This window comes from Nipponia nippon, unplaced genomic scaffold (genome assembly GCF_047370975.1).
Source record: "Nipponia nippon isolate SJK-2023a ecotype South Korea unplaced genomic scaffold, ASM4737097v1 scaffold_1, whole genome shotgun sequence".
Classification (NCBI taxonomy): domain Eukaryota; kingdom Metazoa; phylum Chordata; class Aves; order Pelecaniformes; family Threskiornithidae; genus Nipponia; species Nipponia nippon.
In genome coordinates, this window is record NW_028262290.1 from 58,494,110 (window position 1) to 58,508,023 (window position 13,914).

Below are 13,914 nucleotides of genomic sequence, written 5' to 3' on the forward strand. Positions count from 1 at the left end.
CCAGTTTTGACATGCTGCTTTAATATTTTTCTGGCTGCAATAGGGCAAGACATAGAAATCTTATGTTGTCATCACACAGAGCTGTGAAGCGTTCTTTTTTTTTTTTTTTTTTTTTTGCTTTCTCTCTCTTGCACTCTGTCATATGGAAACCAGATCAAGATTATGAAATTATTGCCCACAAACTGTGATCTTTTTTCTCTTTTGTGGTGGGAACTGACAAGTCAGTGATGGCTTGGTGCTGTTGGTACTAGCTGTTCACGCTGCACGCATTTGTATGTATCAGGAAGCGCCGAACTTGGCGTGCTTCTCGGTTGGCACACAGGCTGGTGAAATGTCTGATTTTTTAATTGTGATAAAGTTCACGAAAGAAAAAATTATGGCAGATGTTTCCTTTTGTCAGAGCTGAACCGAATCATTAAAATGTGATATGATGTACTATGAACGAGTCAGTGTAAACACCATCCCTGCGAACATGTCAAAAGACTGAAGAACGTAGACCATTCATGGTAATGTTAAAAACCATGTGGTCTGAATGCTGTATTACCAAGCTTTTCGCTTTAAATTCAGAGCATGAATCTTATGAATTTTTATTGCCTTTATACAAAATTAAAAGATAACATATTCTGCTTTGGTAAAAATAGCCTGGTAGCTTCTGCAACGTGGTTGTCATTTCGCTGGTGGTTTACTCAGAGGTCTGCTTTTCGCAAGCAGCAGTGAGGTATCCGATTCCCATTGAGCGCTGAGCTCGCTCGCCTCATTCCCTCTTTTCTAGAGGATGTATTTTTGGGAAGTCTTACTCCTTTGCCAGTCTGAAGGAAGCGGCAGAAACGCTGCTGCTTGCCGAGGAATGCCTGTGATGATGCGTTAAAACTGGCTCCCGATAAGTGGTGATGGAAAAACTGCAGGAAGCATCCGATGACTGACATTCTCTGTGGACTTTCTCTCCCGGCTCCTCCTCACATCTCCTATGTGAGGATTATTGTCTACACACTCACTTAGGCCATTAGTCAGAAAGAAGTGCATTAGAAACTTCTTGATGCTTCCCCATGAGCTGAGTACATAATATCTGCAGTTATTCTCATTCTTGCTGGCCTAAGAAGTCTTGACTAGATTCTGATTCTTATTCCCAGTGTTGTCAGTTCTCAAGATTTTACTGTAAATTATGTGGTTTTCTTAATGCTTCAGCTGCTGGAATCAAGGGAGTTGATTAATACATTCATCTGGATGTAAAGGTCAAAGAAACGCTGGAAAGATGTGATCAAAGTGTATCCCAAAGTGTTGGTTTATGCCACTCTTCTGATTTCTGATTTGAGGGAGCCTGACTTAACAGTTTTGGAATAGTGGGGATTGGGAATAAAATACTCTGTTATATCATAAAGTGGGTTATAAACTGTAGCAAATCCAAATCATTTTGCACGTCAAAAATCTCAGTCTTCATCTCGTTTTGAGGGTGCACTGCAAGTGAGGTGAATGTGTTTTGCAGATCAATTAAAATACTCTTAAACTGTGGCCCCCTTCTCCAGATCAATTACATTGATTTTTTGGGGAAAATTTGTGTTTGTGTGCACGGACATACACAAATTGTACACAAACAATGTATTTTATTTTAAGCAGGGCTGCAGAAGCCAGAAGTAGTGAACTTAGTAAAATAGCCACACAGGATTCAGTGATAACAGTTGTTAATGGCAAAGCATCTATAGTTTTTGCACCACGGCAATTTGTGGAAATGCAGTGTGCTTTTTTAAATTAGCTTAAGTCTTTACGCCTCTGTTGCACCATAGGAACTTAATCCATTATGAACCCTCATCAGAAGCTGCGCCATGTATCCCAAGGCAGATGCAAAATTTGTGTGAGTCACTGATTTGCGATAAAGCTGAAGGAAACTGAGTCTACAGTTCTTAAGAAAGAGGCCACCCATTTGGGATGCATTTACGCAGCTCCTTTTGTATAAATCATTAGTGCTATAAACTATCCATTATTGTTAGGAGAAGAAATTTAACAATGCAAATAAAACAAAATACTGTGGCAGAGTGATTTTATGCTTGATTGTAATGTTTAATGGCATGTTCTCATAAAGAGATTTTCCCATCCTTCAGACCTATCATGTCTGTGACTCACTTGATTTCCGATGGTTTGAACATCCCCCATTTTATTCCTAGAGTTGTTTCTCTAGAGCAATTTCTGTAAACGTGCTGCAGCATGGGGTTATCCAGGGTTAATTTCCCTTATGATTACACATCCAGACAGCATGTATGTAAATGCTGCAAGACAAATGGTAAGAAAACTATAGGATAAAAGAAAAAGAAGAAAATTCCTTTGTTTTGCTTGTAGATCCATTTTTCAGTATTGATATATTTCCCTCACTCACTTCTAAATGTTAATACTAGCTTATATTGGCATGGTAGTTCTTTAAAAGCATTATTTTTCTGTCATCACTGACCCCAAATTTTGCATTATATTGATTCCCTTTCTCCCCCGTATCTCTTTGGATACTTTTTCCATGTTCCTCTCTTCATCCTTTACTCTCAGGTCCTAGACAGCACTGTCAGTGAGGCAGAGCTTCGTATCTCTAAACCAGCTGATTATATTAATGTCAGAAATAAAATACAGCTCTTCACATTCTAGTTGTATTTTTAGTACTTTATTGTAATCCTGGTTCTGCTTTCCCTTCTTATCTCCGTTCTGTGTCTTGCCCTTAGGTTTCTTTTTTGCACCAGGGTTGCTGGGTTTTCTTGTGATCTTTGAAAGGTTTCTGCACTGTCCAGCTTTTTGAAGTCTTCCCATACACCTTAGAAAGTACTAAAATATCATGATAGTCTGTTAATCTGCAGTCAAGTGCCCCTTGTTTTCTCTTCCTGGCTGCCAGGGAGTTTGTTGGCAATTGAGATTTATGGAGTGAATAATCCACCTGGCAGGAGACTCTGTAACTCCGAAGAGTGTTCTTTAGTAGAAGAATGAACGTTCCTTTTTCTGTGTAAAATACTGCTAATAGCTTATTTAGCAACCTATATTTCTACAACAGGGGTTTCAGTTTTGTGTTGGAGGTGGATTCTTGCATATGCATAGATTCTAGCACCCATGCTAATTCTGTCTCTCATTTAACTTTCATCTTGTTCCTATGGTAGGATAATGCATGATGTGATCTCTCAGCTTTTTAATGTGTTCCTTAGTGCATCTCTTCTAGCTCCTGTTTGAATGGGCTAAAAAAAAAAAAATTTAATAATGAGGGATGATTCTTCCCTGTACTTGCTGGGAATTGCCTGGAAACCACGGAGAGCTTAGGCAGGGTAGTCGCGCTGCAATCACTGAGACTCCACAGAGTCCAGTACCAGGTACTAATTGCAATTACTGCTGGGAGAACTCCGAATAACAACAGAATTAAAAAAAAAAACAAAACCAAACACAACATTGTGATCCTTGCTTGCCTTTTCTCTTATTTATATGACTCATTTTTACAACCACTAATTAGATTTGAGCTCAAAATAAGCCAAAAGGTATGGAATATGATACAAATGAAGGATGGAAGGGGCTGCAGTATTTTCAGTGCAGCTGATTTTGTTCACAAGTTTTTAATAGAACTAAATGGAGGATTGAATTAGTCAATGATTAAAATAAGTGGAAGCCAGCGTATAACAGCGTTCAGCGTAACAGGTACCTGCGTGAAATTTTGGTTCTCAGCCACCCAGCTTCGTCCCTTTAGGGATATTTTCATGCTCTGAGTAGCCTGGGCTGGTTATCACCCTCAGATTTACAGCTGCCTTTCCCTGACCAGAATTTCTCATTCCTTGTGCATCAGCACTAGGAAATTCTGTACCTGTTTTTCAGCAGCGGCAAGGGAGCATCAAAGTTACCAGCAGTGTAATCTCCAGGGTAAACAGGGCCAGCATATTATTCTCACTGTACGATTTAACCCTGCTGGAGGAGACGACTGTAAATTGCCTGTGCCGAGCCGGCGTGCGAGGCCTAATAGAACTGCAGTGGGGATAATTCATGAGTAGATTTTCTCACTTGCCAGTGTAAACAGAGCCAGGGCTAGTCAGGTCTGAAACGGTGATTACTTTTAAAACAGCATGTTATAATTCAGTGTCCCAGATTGAACCCTCCCTGCAGCACAGGAAAACAAACCACCGCATGCGCGGCCAGCACATGGACCACGCAGGCTGTGCAACTAACTCTGCATATGAAGGACCACTTTGTTTTTCTAGGAAACAAGATTTGGAGGGAGCTCTTTAACTGAGGATTGCAAAGGGTGATTAAAAAAAAAAAAACAGACATCAATTTCACAATCCTTCCTATTAATGCAGAGTAAAGAACGGCTTTAACAGGGAGTTAATTTAGAGGCCTTTAACACTGTCCTCTTCTGCCTTAAATCCCTCCACCAAACTTGCTTCTTCTGGGTTGTGTCGCTGATCTCTCCACACTGCTCCTGACTGCTTGTTCCTTGCACCGAATCACATTAAATGTGATGACGTAATACATCTAGATATGCACCTGCTGGCAAATAAGTTACCTGAATTCACTGCCCATGAGAAAAACACTTCTCCTTTCCCTGGGGTGGTGCCATTCCTCAGTATCTTTTTCTGACAAACTTAACCTATGAACTCCAGATTTAACCAAAAAGGCAAAAATTTACCCCAGGAGGCGGCAGTTTGAGAGGTGGGGGCCTGGGGCATTCGGTGGGTGTGTCTGTGGTCACTTGAAGCCCATCCAGGTGCAGACCCTTACCCAAAAGGGGATGGTCCTGGTCTCCTGCTCTGTCCCTCACTGACCATTTCCCGCCTTCTTTTTTTGTGTTGGCATCAGCGTTCACCCAGCAAGCAGTTTGACTTTTTTCCCTGTGAGCAGAGACCTGGTCTGGCTCATCTGTGCCTCAGCCGTGTCGCCGGGGCCGACACAAGATGGGCGGCAGAAAGGAGCCGGACAGAGCCCCATGGCCGCTAGCGTGACATGGGGCTGGGGCTGCAGCAGTCAGCCATTATCCGGGTGGTCCCGAAGACCCGCGGGGCTGCTGTCTGGGGCCCTTTTGCCTGCCTGGCTGGCCAGGGGGCTGAAAGCACAGCTCCCCCATGACGGGCACGTGTCGCCCCAACATGGCTTTGACCATGAAGCATCGTCCTGGTGCCGCCTGGAAGAGGCACATAAGGACGTGCGGCCCTGCGTGAAATGTTAACGGTTATAGATTTGTGGCCGTCTCAGATGGTTTTCTGGGCTGAAGTTAGGTGCGTGGCTCCGAGCTGTATCACAGCGCGGGGAGGGGGAAGCACTTCTGCACACTCCCCCGCCATCCAGGTTCCCCAGGTGAGCGATCCCGAGGGGCTGGCTGCAGGCAGGAGGAAACACCCCCTTATTTTCCAGTTTCAAGTCTGTGGGTTTTCTCTTACTCTTCAGAGTAAGAGCTGGCCAAGAGCCTGCCCACAGTCAGTAATGTCTTTAGAGAAGCAGAGAAAAAAAGGGGTAAGTAGCAGAAATGCGAAACTCATATTGAGAAAGCAGCATCTGTGCAGTTTTGGTCACCAAAGCATGACTGTGTTTTCTTACGCTGGAGAGATTAACATCTTTACTATTAGTAAAACAAAAAATCAGGTTTTGTTCTTGTGGGTTCCAGAATGAGTTTTTTGTTTTCCCAGTCAAGACTGAGGAGACAGATGAGTAAACACATCCTTTATAAAATTTCACCTAAATGTTACCAAGTTTAACTAGCCCTTGGCTTTATCATTAATATGCTAGACTTGTAATGGCTTGTGGAGGAGCATTACAGCTTGGTGTGCCAAAGCCTGCTTAGGGAGCTTCAACCCTGTTGCCGGAGCAGCCGTCCTGCTCCGAGGTCACGGTGGAACCTCTTACCGGGAGGGGAATTTTAGAAGGAAGCACGTCCTCCGTCCCTGTTGACAAAGCAGCTTTTATGGGCTATCTGGCACTTGCTGCGCAGTTGTTCAGCCTCTAAAGGGCTTGATTCACATTAAAAACTTGATGATAAATTCTTAATAAATAGGTAATGAGCCAAATATTGTTCTGAGGATGTTCTTGAGGATGCTTATCAGGTGCGTTGCTTGTGGATACAGCAGTCTCTAACCATTTTGCAGCCATTGTGCCTGCACTTGTACCATAATATTAAACAGATTTTGGTGGGTAGGGAAGTAGTGGGCTAGAGAGGGAGTAAAGCGTGTGAAGTATCAGTCTCTGTGCACTGAAACCCATCTTGCCAAAGCAATTGTTTTATGCTGTAGGTCAGTGCCCTTCAGGAACTGAAAAGACTCTCAACATCCAGGCTTCAATTGTAGGAGACAAAAGTAAAGGAGCAGCATTAATACTAATATATTAGTTTTATTTTGTTTTCTGCTTATAGTCTTTAAACTACACTTATTTGAAACCATCTTCTTATTTTAAACATGAGGTTTGGGAATGATATATGTGGGTCAATCTTTGGCTCAGAAACTTTGTTTTACATTCAGACCTTGACAACAGAGGATTTGCAACAGGAAGATCATCAGCCTCAGCAGCGACTCTGTATGAGCCATGCCCATACAACAGCCATGTTTAAAAGACCAGTCTGTTGAATTAATTATTTTCAAAGTAGTCTAGGGGTGATAAAATTGTAGTTTTGAAGGTGTTCCACATCTGCTATCTGTACTGAATTATTTCCCTCTGCTGGTAACGGTGCTGTAGTCAGTTAATCCTCTGCTTGCACAAAAGTATTCCATCGAAATGTAATTTAAAATCATTCTGCTCGTCTAGGAACTCTCAAAGGATATTTATTTGCAGTCCACAATCACTGCCCCCCAGCTTGACTGCACTGTTTGGATTGGGGCTTCAGACCTTGCAGTACTGAGGTAAACGTCAACAATGGTTTAATAAATGCAGAGAGCGGGGAAAGCCTGTAGCCAAACGGGAGGGCCTGCTGCCCGCAGTGGCTGTGTATCTCAGGATCTGTCTCCCGGGTATTTTAAACCCCCTGACTTCCTAGGGCAAGCCTGATGGGTGACCGCAAGCTGGCTCACTCCTCTCAGCCTCTTTCCCCTCCTGGCTTTTGCTCCTTGACTCCGAGTCAAGGGATCTTTTGAGACTGGTCCATGGGGTTTGCGGATCTGAAAGGCGTGGGGAGCAGCGGGTCTACGTGCAGGGTCAGCCCCAGAGCGTGTCCTGCGGGCTGGGACCCTTGGGCCGTGCTGTGAGGGGGAGCAGTGCTGGCGTGGGGCTGTGCTGAGCTAGCCAGCCCGCTGGAAGCAGGACACGGAGCCTCGCCAGTGTTGCAGCCCAGCTCCTCTGCCTTCAGCAGCTCCCAGGACCTGGCCAAGCGCGGACCGGAGCGTGAACTCTCTTTTCCTGCTCACGTAGATGCGCACCGACCTTCCCCGGTGCTTTGGGATGCTACCACAATCCAGAGAAGTAACTGGGAAGGGGAGGAGGGCTTGGCGAAGCAGGCCTAGGAGGAACATCCCGGGAGCCGAGGGCCATGGGGCTAACGAGGGACCCGGTGCCAAGGGGGCCTCCTGGCGCGCAGGGCTCCTGTGGGGCTGCGCGGCCCCGCTGAGCAGCAGCGGCGGGGGCAGCCCGCCCTCGGGGTGCTTTGCTGGGAGTCCGGGTTGGGACTGGGAGGGGGAACCGATCTGCCCGGCAGACAGCCGAGGCAGAACGGCTGGCTCAGCCCCAGGCTGGGGCAGGCGGCGGGGCGGAGGGGACGGCAGACGCTGCTGGAGCCGGGAGTTTCGCTGCAGAAACAGGCATGCGGCTGGAGCCCCAGTCTCAAAGCCTCCGGTGCCTTCCTCTCCCCTCCCCCTCGAGTTCTGGGGTTTTTTAACTTGTGCGTGTGGATTTCTTGGCGTGGCATTATTTCTTCCGGTGGTTACCGCTTTGCAGTATGGTGCCAGGATGCGTCTCCCTAGTATTTTACCCCCCCGGACTCTCCCTCAAACGCCGCGTAACGCAGCCGCAGCCGCGCAGCTCCCGCGCGTTTCCCTGGTCGCTTTCGCTGGCTGCGTACCTGCGGCGCGGGAGGGGGAGGAGCAGCCGGGGCTGACGTTTCCTTGCCGGTGCCTTTTCACGTCGGTGGGAACGGGGCGGACGCGGAGCCTGGGTCGCTCAACGACCCGGGAAGGCGCTGGGCCCCCCGCCCCCCTCCCGGCGGGGCTCCGCGCGGGGGCCGGCGGCGGCGCCCGGGGCGGGGGCGCGTGACGGCGGGGCGGGGCGGGGCGCGGGCACGTGCGGGGGGCGGGGCGGGGCGGGGCCGGCGGCGGCGCAGGCGCGGCGGGCCGGGGCAGGCGGAAGAGCCGGGGCGCCCCGAGCGCCCGCCGGGCCGGGCCGGGCTTAAAGAGCGGCGGGGCGGCGGCGCGGGTAAGCTACGGACCTTCCTCCCTCCGGCCCTCCCAGGCCCCGCGGCGGGGCTCGGGGAGCAGCGGGGCGCCCTGGGGCTTTTTCTTTCCGTTTTCGCTCTCGCCGGTTCATTTTTTTTAAATTTTCTTTTTTTTTTTTTTTTTTTTTTTTTCCCCCCAAACTCGTTTTGCTCCAGACAGAGCCCGGCGGGACCCTGCCGTCAGGAGCCCAGAGGCGTCCGTGTGTCCGTCTGTCCGTGCGTGCGTGCGCGCGCGCGCACACGCGGGGCCCGGGGGGGCCCTGCCCGCCCGCTCCCGCCGCCCCAAGCCCCGCTGGTGGTGGGTGGCTGCCGTCTGAGCGCCGGGGCTGGGCCCTGCCGGTGCGCTGGGGAGAGGGACGGACGGACAGGCAGAGAGGAGGTTGTCTGTCTGTCAGTCAGTCAGTCCCCGCCTAGGGCTGCGCGGGCGGCCCGAGGACGGTGCCCCCTCGCTGGATGGATCCCGGGGCCGCCGGTGATGCGGTGCCCGCCGCGGGGGCTGGCGGAGCGGCTTGAGCCCCCCGCCCGCCGGAGGCGAGCATGTCCGGTGAGCGGCTTAACAGGACAGCGGTGAAGGATGCGCGGTTAAAAGACCTGTTGTTGGAAAGAGGTACCCGCTCGTTCCTCCGGTCCGTCTGCAGGGGTGGGGCTGCTGCGGGCTCCGTCCCCCGCTCAGCCGGGGCGAAACCCAGCCTGCAGCCCGGCCGGCTCGGGGGGCGCAGGGGAGGCTTCGCCTGGCCTGGAGAGCCTGTCTGCCGAGGAGGACTCGGGGCGGCGGTCCAGGCGCTTTTGCTTGCCTGATTGTGGATAGGGTGATAAACGATTTCCTTTTTTGCGTACTCTCTGTGAAGGTGTGTTCATTCCCTGTATAGTTGCCTTTTTTGTGTTGTGCGTTTGCCATGAAAAACATTCCCCTGGGAAAAAAATGTCTTAAGTATTTTGTGCATGTGAAGAAACAGGTACGTGTGAGTGTGACGGCGAGACTTGGGGCGGTGCAAACGTGTGATTTCAGTGACCCGGTCCCTTTCCCAGTTAACTGGTAGGAAGAGGGGCAGGAGGAGATGCCGCCCGGAGGGCGGCGGGGCTGAGGTGCGGGGCAGCGGGGCCGGAGGGCAGCTGGGGGCCGGGGTCGCTCGCTGGCAGCCGTCAGGAGCTCTTCACATCGCCTTCAGCGGCGCCGGTGCATGGAGGCTGCTGCTCTGGTCTCTTTGCTCTTTCCTTTTAATAACCCAATGAGTAGCAGGAGGGCCAGTCGGGAGGAAGAAAAGACATTTTTAAATCGCCTTCCCCCTTCCATTCCCTCCACTGTGCAGCGAGGAAATCCTCTTGAACATCAGTAGGGTGTTTTGTTGCGTTTCAGTGTTTGTGATGTAAAGCTGGTCTTGGAAAATCCTGTCTGCTCACACCTCTGTACTGTGGTTTTCGTTATTTTTTTTTTTTTAATTGTATGGCCGTGTCTTAGTCAAACACTTCCAAATTATTCCCCCCGAGGGAAATGCTCACGGTCCCAATCCTTTATTTGTAAAGGAGAAGTGCCGTCCCCTGCCACTGAAATGCTGGGGCCTTGATAAATTTAGAAGACTCTGCCCTTGGCAGATAGAGAAGTAACATGTCATTCCAGTGATCTTTGCATTCTAGGAAAGCCTAAATCAACATTGCTTGTTTTGCATGTTGCCCTTTAGCAACAGTCTCTCAATTTCCAGTCTAAAGTATTTCATGGACCCAAAAAAAAGTTTCGGGTAAAGAAATCCTTTGATAGTAGCCGCAGAATGTGAATTGCAGCAGTTGTCAACTGTGTCGAGTCTGTATTCTGTGCTTCCGAGCCAAGAAAAATTGACTTTTTGCTTAAGCACAGTTTTGGTGTGTGTGTGGGTTTTTTTTTTTTTAATTAATTCTGTGCTTCCTGCTTTTTGATCTTTTGGTGCTGACATTGTTAGCTTCCAATGACTCGGGGGGGGGGGGGGGGAAGATTGCTGCATATGGGATTGATAGCAAAAGCAGAGCAAAGTACTGACTAATCAAATTTTCTGAGAATGTTGGTGGCCTTAATGATGAGTAGATGGTACTTAACAGCAAAGAGAAATTAAATGATGGATGTTGCCCTTTACTCTTTCCTTAGCCTGAAATGAGTTTAGTTACTCCTACTGAGACCATCGCAGAACCTCAGCGCTTAGATGGTGGCGTGCCTTTGCCCACTGGTCACTTGTGGCAAACAGCTGGGCCTCGGCACCAGCCTCCACTGGACATCAGCCTGCTTGCAGCCCTGGTAGTCTGAGGGCTTGTTTGCAAGAGATCTTAGAATAACAAAACCTCCTCGGGTTTCCTTTAGTTCCACTGCAGGTCGTTTTGGATTTTATGTGAACAGCACTTTTCCAGCTCAGCTTCACAGTCGTGTTGTGTTTGCGTGAGTGCGCTGCTGTTACACAGAAGATGACTACAAATGAAAGAGAGAAGGGGAGAGGGGAAGCTTGTTTTCTGCGATGTTTGCTTTGTCTTTTTATATTCCATTAGCTTTCTTTCCTCACTGGCTTTTTAAAACAGAAATTTAATATCAGTTCCCCAAAGTTCATGTTTTGGCGGCCAAAACTAGTGCCATTTTTGGAAAGTGCTGAAACTGAGCAACTCGCACTGCTTTGCTTTGCTTTTTCTACCAGCCTAGCAACCAAAGACCTCCTCCCATTAACTGGAGTTGTCTTTCAAGATGAGAGCATCCCCTGTGAGAAATGCAGTTTCCACAGAAATATCAGCAACTGTGTAACTCCAAAGGGCAATTTCTCCCCTTATGTTGCTCATCCTTGCTGCTCCAGTATAGCCGAAAGGGTGCAAGAGTGACTCATTTCTAAATATACTTAATATTTGTGGTATAGGCAGGACTTCAGATGAGATGATGGGCTCTGATGGAGTTCATTGTAATTGTATCTCTTGCAACAGCCAAGGGCCCGGTTTCATTTTTAACCGTAGTGGAACATATCTTGTTTTAGAGTACCAGATCTCTTTTTAGATTTTTACCTGAATGGGAATGTCCTAGAAAAGTTAATTTTACTCTGGTTGGAGAGAAGTAAGTAATTGAAAAAGACATTGCATGGAGATTCAATAGGAAAAAAGCTTGTTTTCCACTTGATTTAGGTAGCTTTCCTGCTATTTAGCTGATAAAAAAAATAAGGATAACTTAGTAGAAATAGTGTCCTGATTCCTTTCTCCATGGCCTCTGCTTTGAAGCTTATGGAGCCCTCTGGACTCTATTGGCATGGCAGGTGGCTATTAAAATAGAGCAGGGTTTGTGTGTGGTTTTGTTTGGGTTTTTTCCCTAGTGAAATTGTTCTATTATCCAAAAGGCTTGTCTGTGGTGTTTATGTGGAAGAATTTATTACCTGTGAAGGCTGCAGAGAAGGATCACCAAGAAGTTTCTTAGCTTTCACCTGCAGCCACTCATACCCATTGATCGGCACTGCCAAAAAATAAATAGTTTTCATACTTTTTACAACATGGTTTTCTTCACAAAACTTTGCAAAATGGACAGCAGTAACATCTTACTCCAGATCAATCTTGATGAAATACTGAGGGTTTTTCAGATTATGGCTTTGATGGATAACATTCTGTGAGTGATTGACATACTTTCCTCTTCTCTTTCTTTGTTTCAGCTGAACTGGAGTTTGTTCAAATCATCATTATAATTGTGGTTATAACTGTTATGGTGGTAGTGATCATCTGCTTGTTGAACCATTACAAACTCTCGACACGCTCCTTTATCAACCGACAGAGCCAAAGCAGAAGACAGGAGGAAACTTTGCAGACAGTGAGTATGAGCCCCTTGTACCAAATTCCTTCTCCTTGTGCTGTATGGGTCTGCAGCAAAGCCTCCTGAGGAGCTCCGGTACAGGCGACTGCTGGAAAATCTTATTGATGTCGCTTTTGATATTCCTTATAGTTCGGCCTTTTGCTGAGGTTGCATTTGTCAGTAGAAAAAAAAAAAAGAACATAAATTTAAGGTACAGTGATTATTTTTAGACCCTGCTATGTTTTATGTAGCCTGTTTTCATTTTGCATCTGGAGGCTCAGATGTGATGTCCAGTTTGCTGCTGCTGTAATTTGAAGGGGAGTCAAGGAGGGGAATGAATGGAGATCACCTGGGGTACAAAGATTTGGAATACATGTTGTTGTGACTTTCTGTGTATTTACTAATATCCTGGAGTTTTATCACTATTACTGTTTTGTGAAGCTGCAGTAATTGTTTGCTGGATCCAAAACACCGGCCCAGTAAGGGCCCAGGAAAATGTGATGTTTGTTTCACTCAAACAACAAGAAAATATTAGGAAAATGATCCCTCCAAGGACCTGGAGTGGTTAAGATGTGTTGTTACAGAGCCAAAGGCTTAAGACCAAATCTCAGTCGAGACTCGTTAAGGCTGTCTTTAATCAACCCAACAGTAAATGGGCGCCTAACTTGCCTTGTGAGCTGGGAGTTTGCTGGGTGGGGTGCACTGCTCCCTTGTGAGGGTTAACCACAGGGTTCCCCTGACCTTGGGACATCCACCCAAGCCACACAGTGTGCTGTGATATTGCAGGGAGGTCCTTCTTCTGATGTGCTTTTTTGATGTCCTCAGAGTGGTGCCCTTGGCCTCTTTGCTGACTGCGATGGCCAAGGGGCCATTTGTGAGGGTAGCCTTTTGATGCATTGAATTCTTGGCAACAGTGCTGGGTTCACAGCTTCATTTCATTTCGCTGTCAGAAAAAATTGTCTTGATTGTAACTGGAAGGTGTGGTCCCGTAATGGTTTACACCAGTCGTAAGTCCACAGTCTCTCCTTTCTTTCCATCCTGGTCCTACATTTCCTCCTTCTTTGTGCTCCTTAGGGAGCTGCCAGGGTTGTGGTGAGAGGTCTTAGGGGGCTGACCTGGCGGAACAGTAACTGCTTTTTTGTCACAGTTAGATTTCAGCCAGATCAGCAAGAGGCAGGGGAGGAGGCAGGGATGCCACAGCCAGGGCTGGACCTGAGCGGGTGCTGTGGAGCTGCCCCACTGGCAATCCTGGCAATTGGCAGCTCCCTCCTGAAAGCCAGCTGTCAAACGTGACGAATGCAGGGTTCCCAAAGCTCTCACTTAGCACATCACCTGCACCCTTTCACTGGGGTGAGTAGCTCGTACCTTGGGGGCTGCGCAGGGAGGAAAGGAGCTGTCCTCTCAAGGTGAGGTTGCCTCATTCCCTAGCACTTCAGTAGCGCAGGAATATTTAGCTCTAATTTGGTTACGGATGAAACTGGAACTTGCCAAACCTTAACCTTGTGGACTTCAGGGCTGGAAAAACTGGCTAGATTAATTTGAGTGTTGCTTTGAAATGGACGCTGTAATTCAAGAACCACACTTCTACCCAAAAAATGTTAGCTATAATTGCTACACATACCTAAAATGAAATAATTTGAGATAAAGGAAACGCGTTTTCATCTTCACAAATCTTTTAAAACTGCAGTAAGCTGTCAAATGCGTGAAGTAACCCATTATTTCCTTTGTATGGTTCGTTAGCGTTGTCTGTTATCAGAGCAAGTGGTGCCTTTTCTCTTGGATGTGAGGG

General features: G+C 47.7%; 1 protein-coding gene across 6 annotated transcripts in view; it reads left to right on the forward strand.

The window, feature by feature from the left end:
* LDLRAD4 (low density lipoprotein receptor class A domain containing 4) overlaps positions 1–13,914 on the forward strand; it is a 298,477-nt gene that overhangs the window by 263,380 nt on the left and 21,183 nt on the right. For 2 of the 6 annotated variants that reach the window (XM_087757331.1, XM_087757339.1), the window contains exon 5: positions 11,989–12,143. In XM_087757331.1, coding sequence (XP_087613457.1) covers positions 11,989–12,143 — 155 coding nt within the window. Of the gene's footprint in view, positions 1–8,236; positions 8,332–8,506; positions 8,958–11,988; positions 12,144–13,914 lie in introns of those variants that run through there. The other 4 variants (XM_087757359.1, XM_087757348.1, XM_087757369.1 and 1 more) reach the window with 4 other exon arrangements.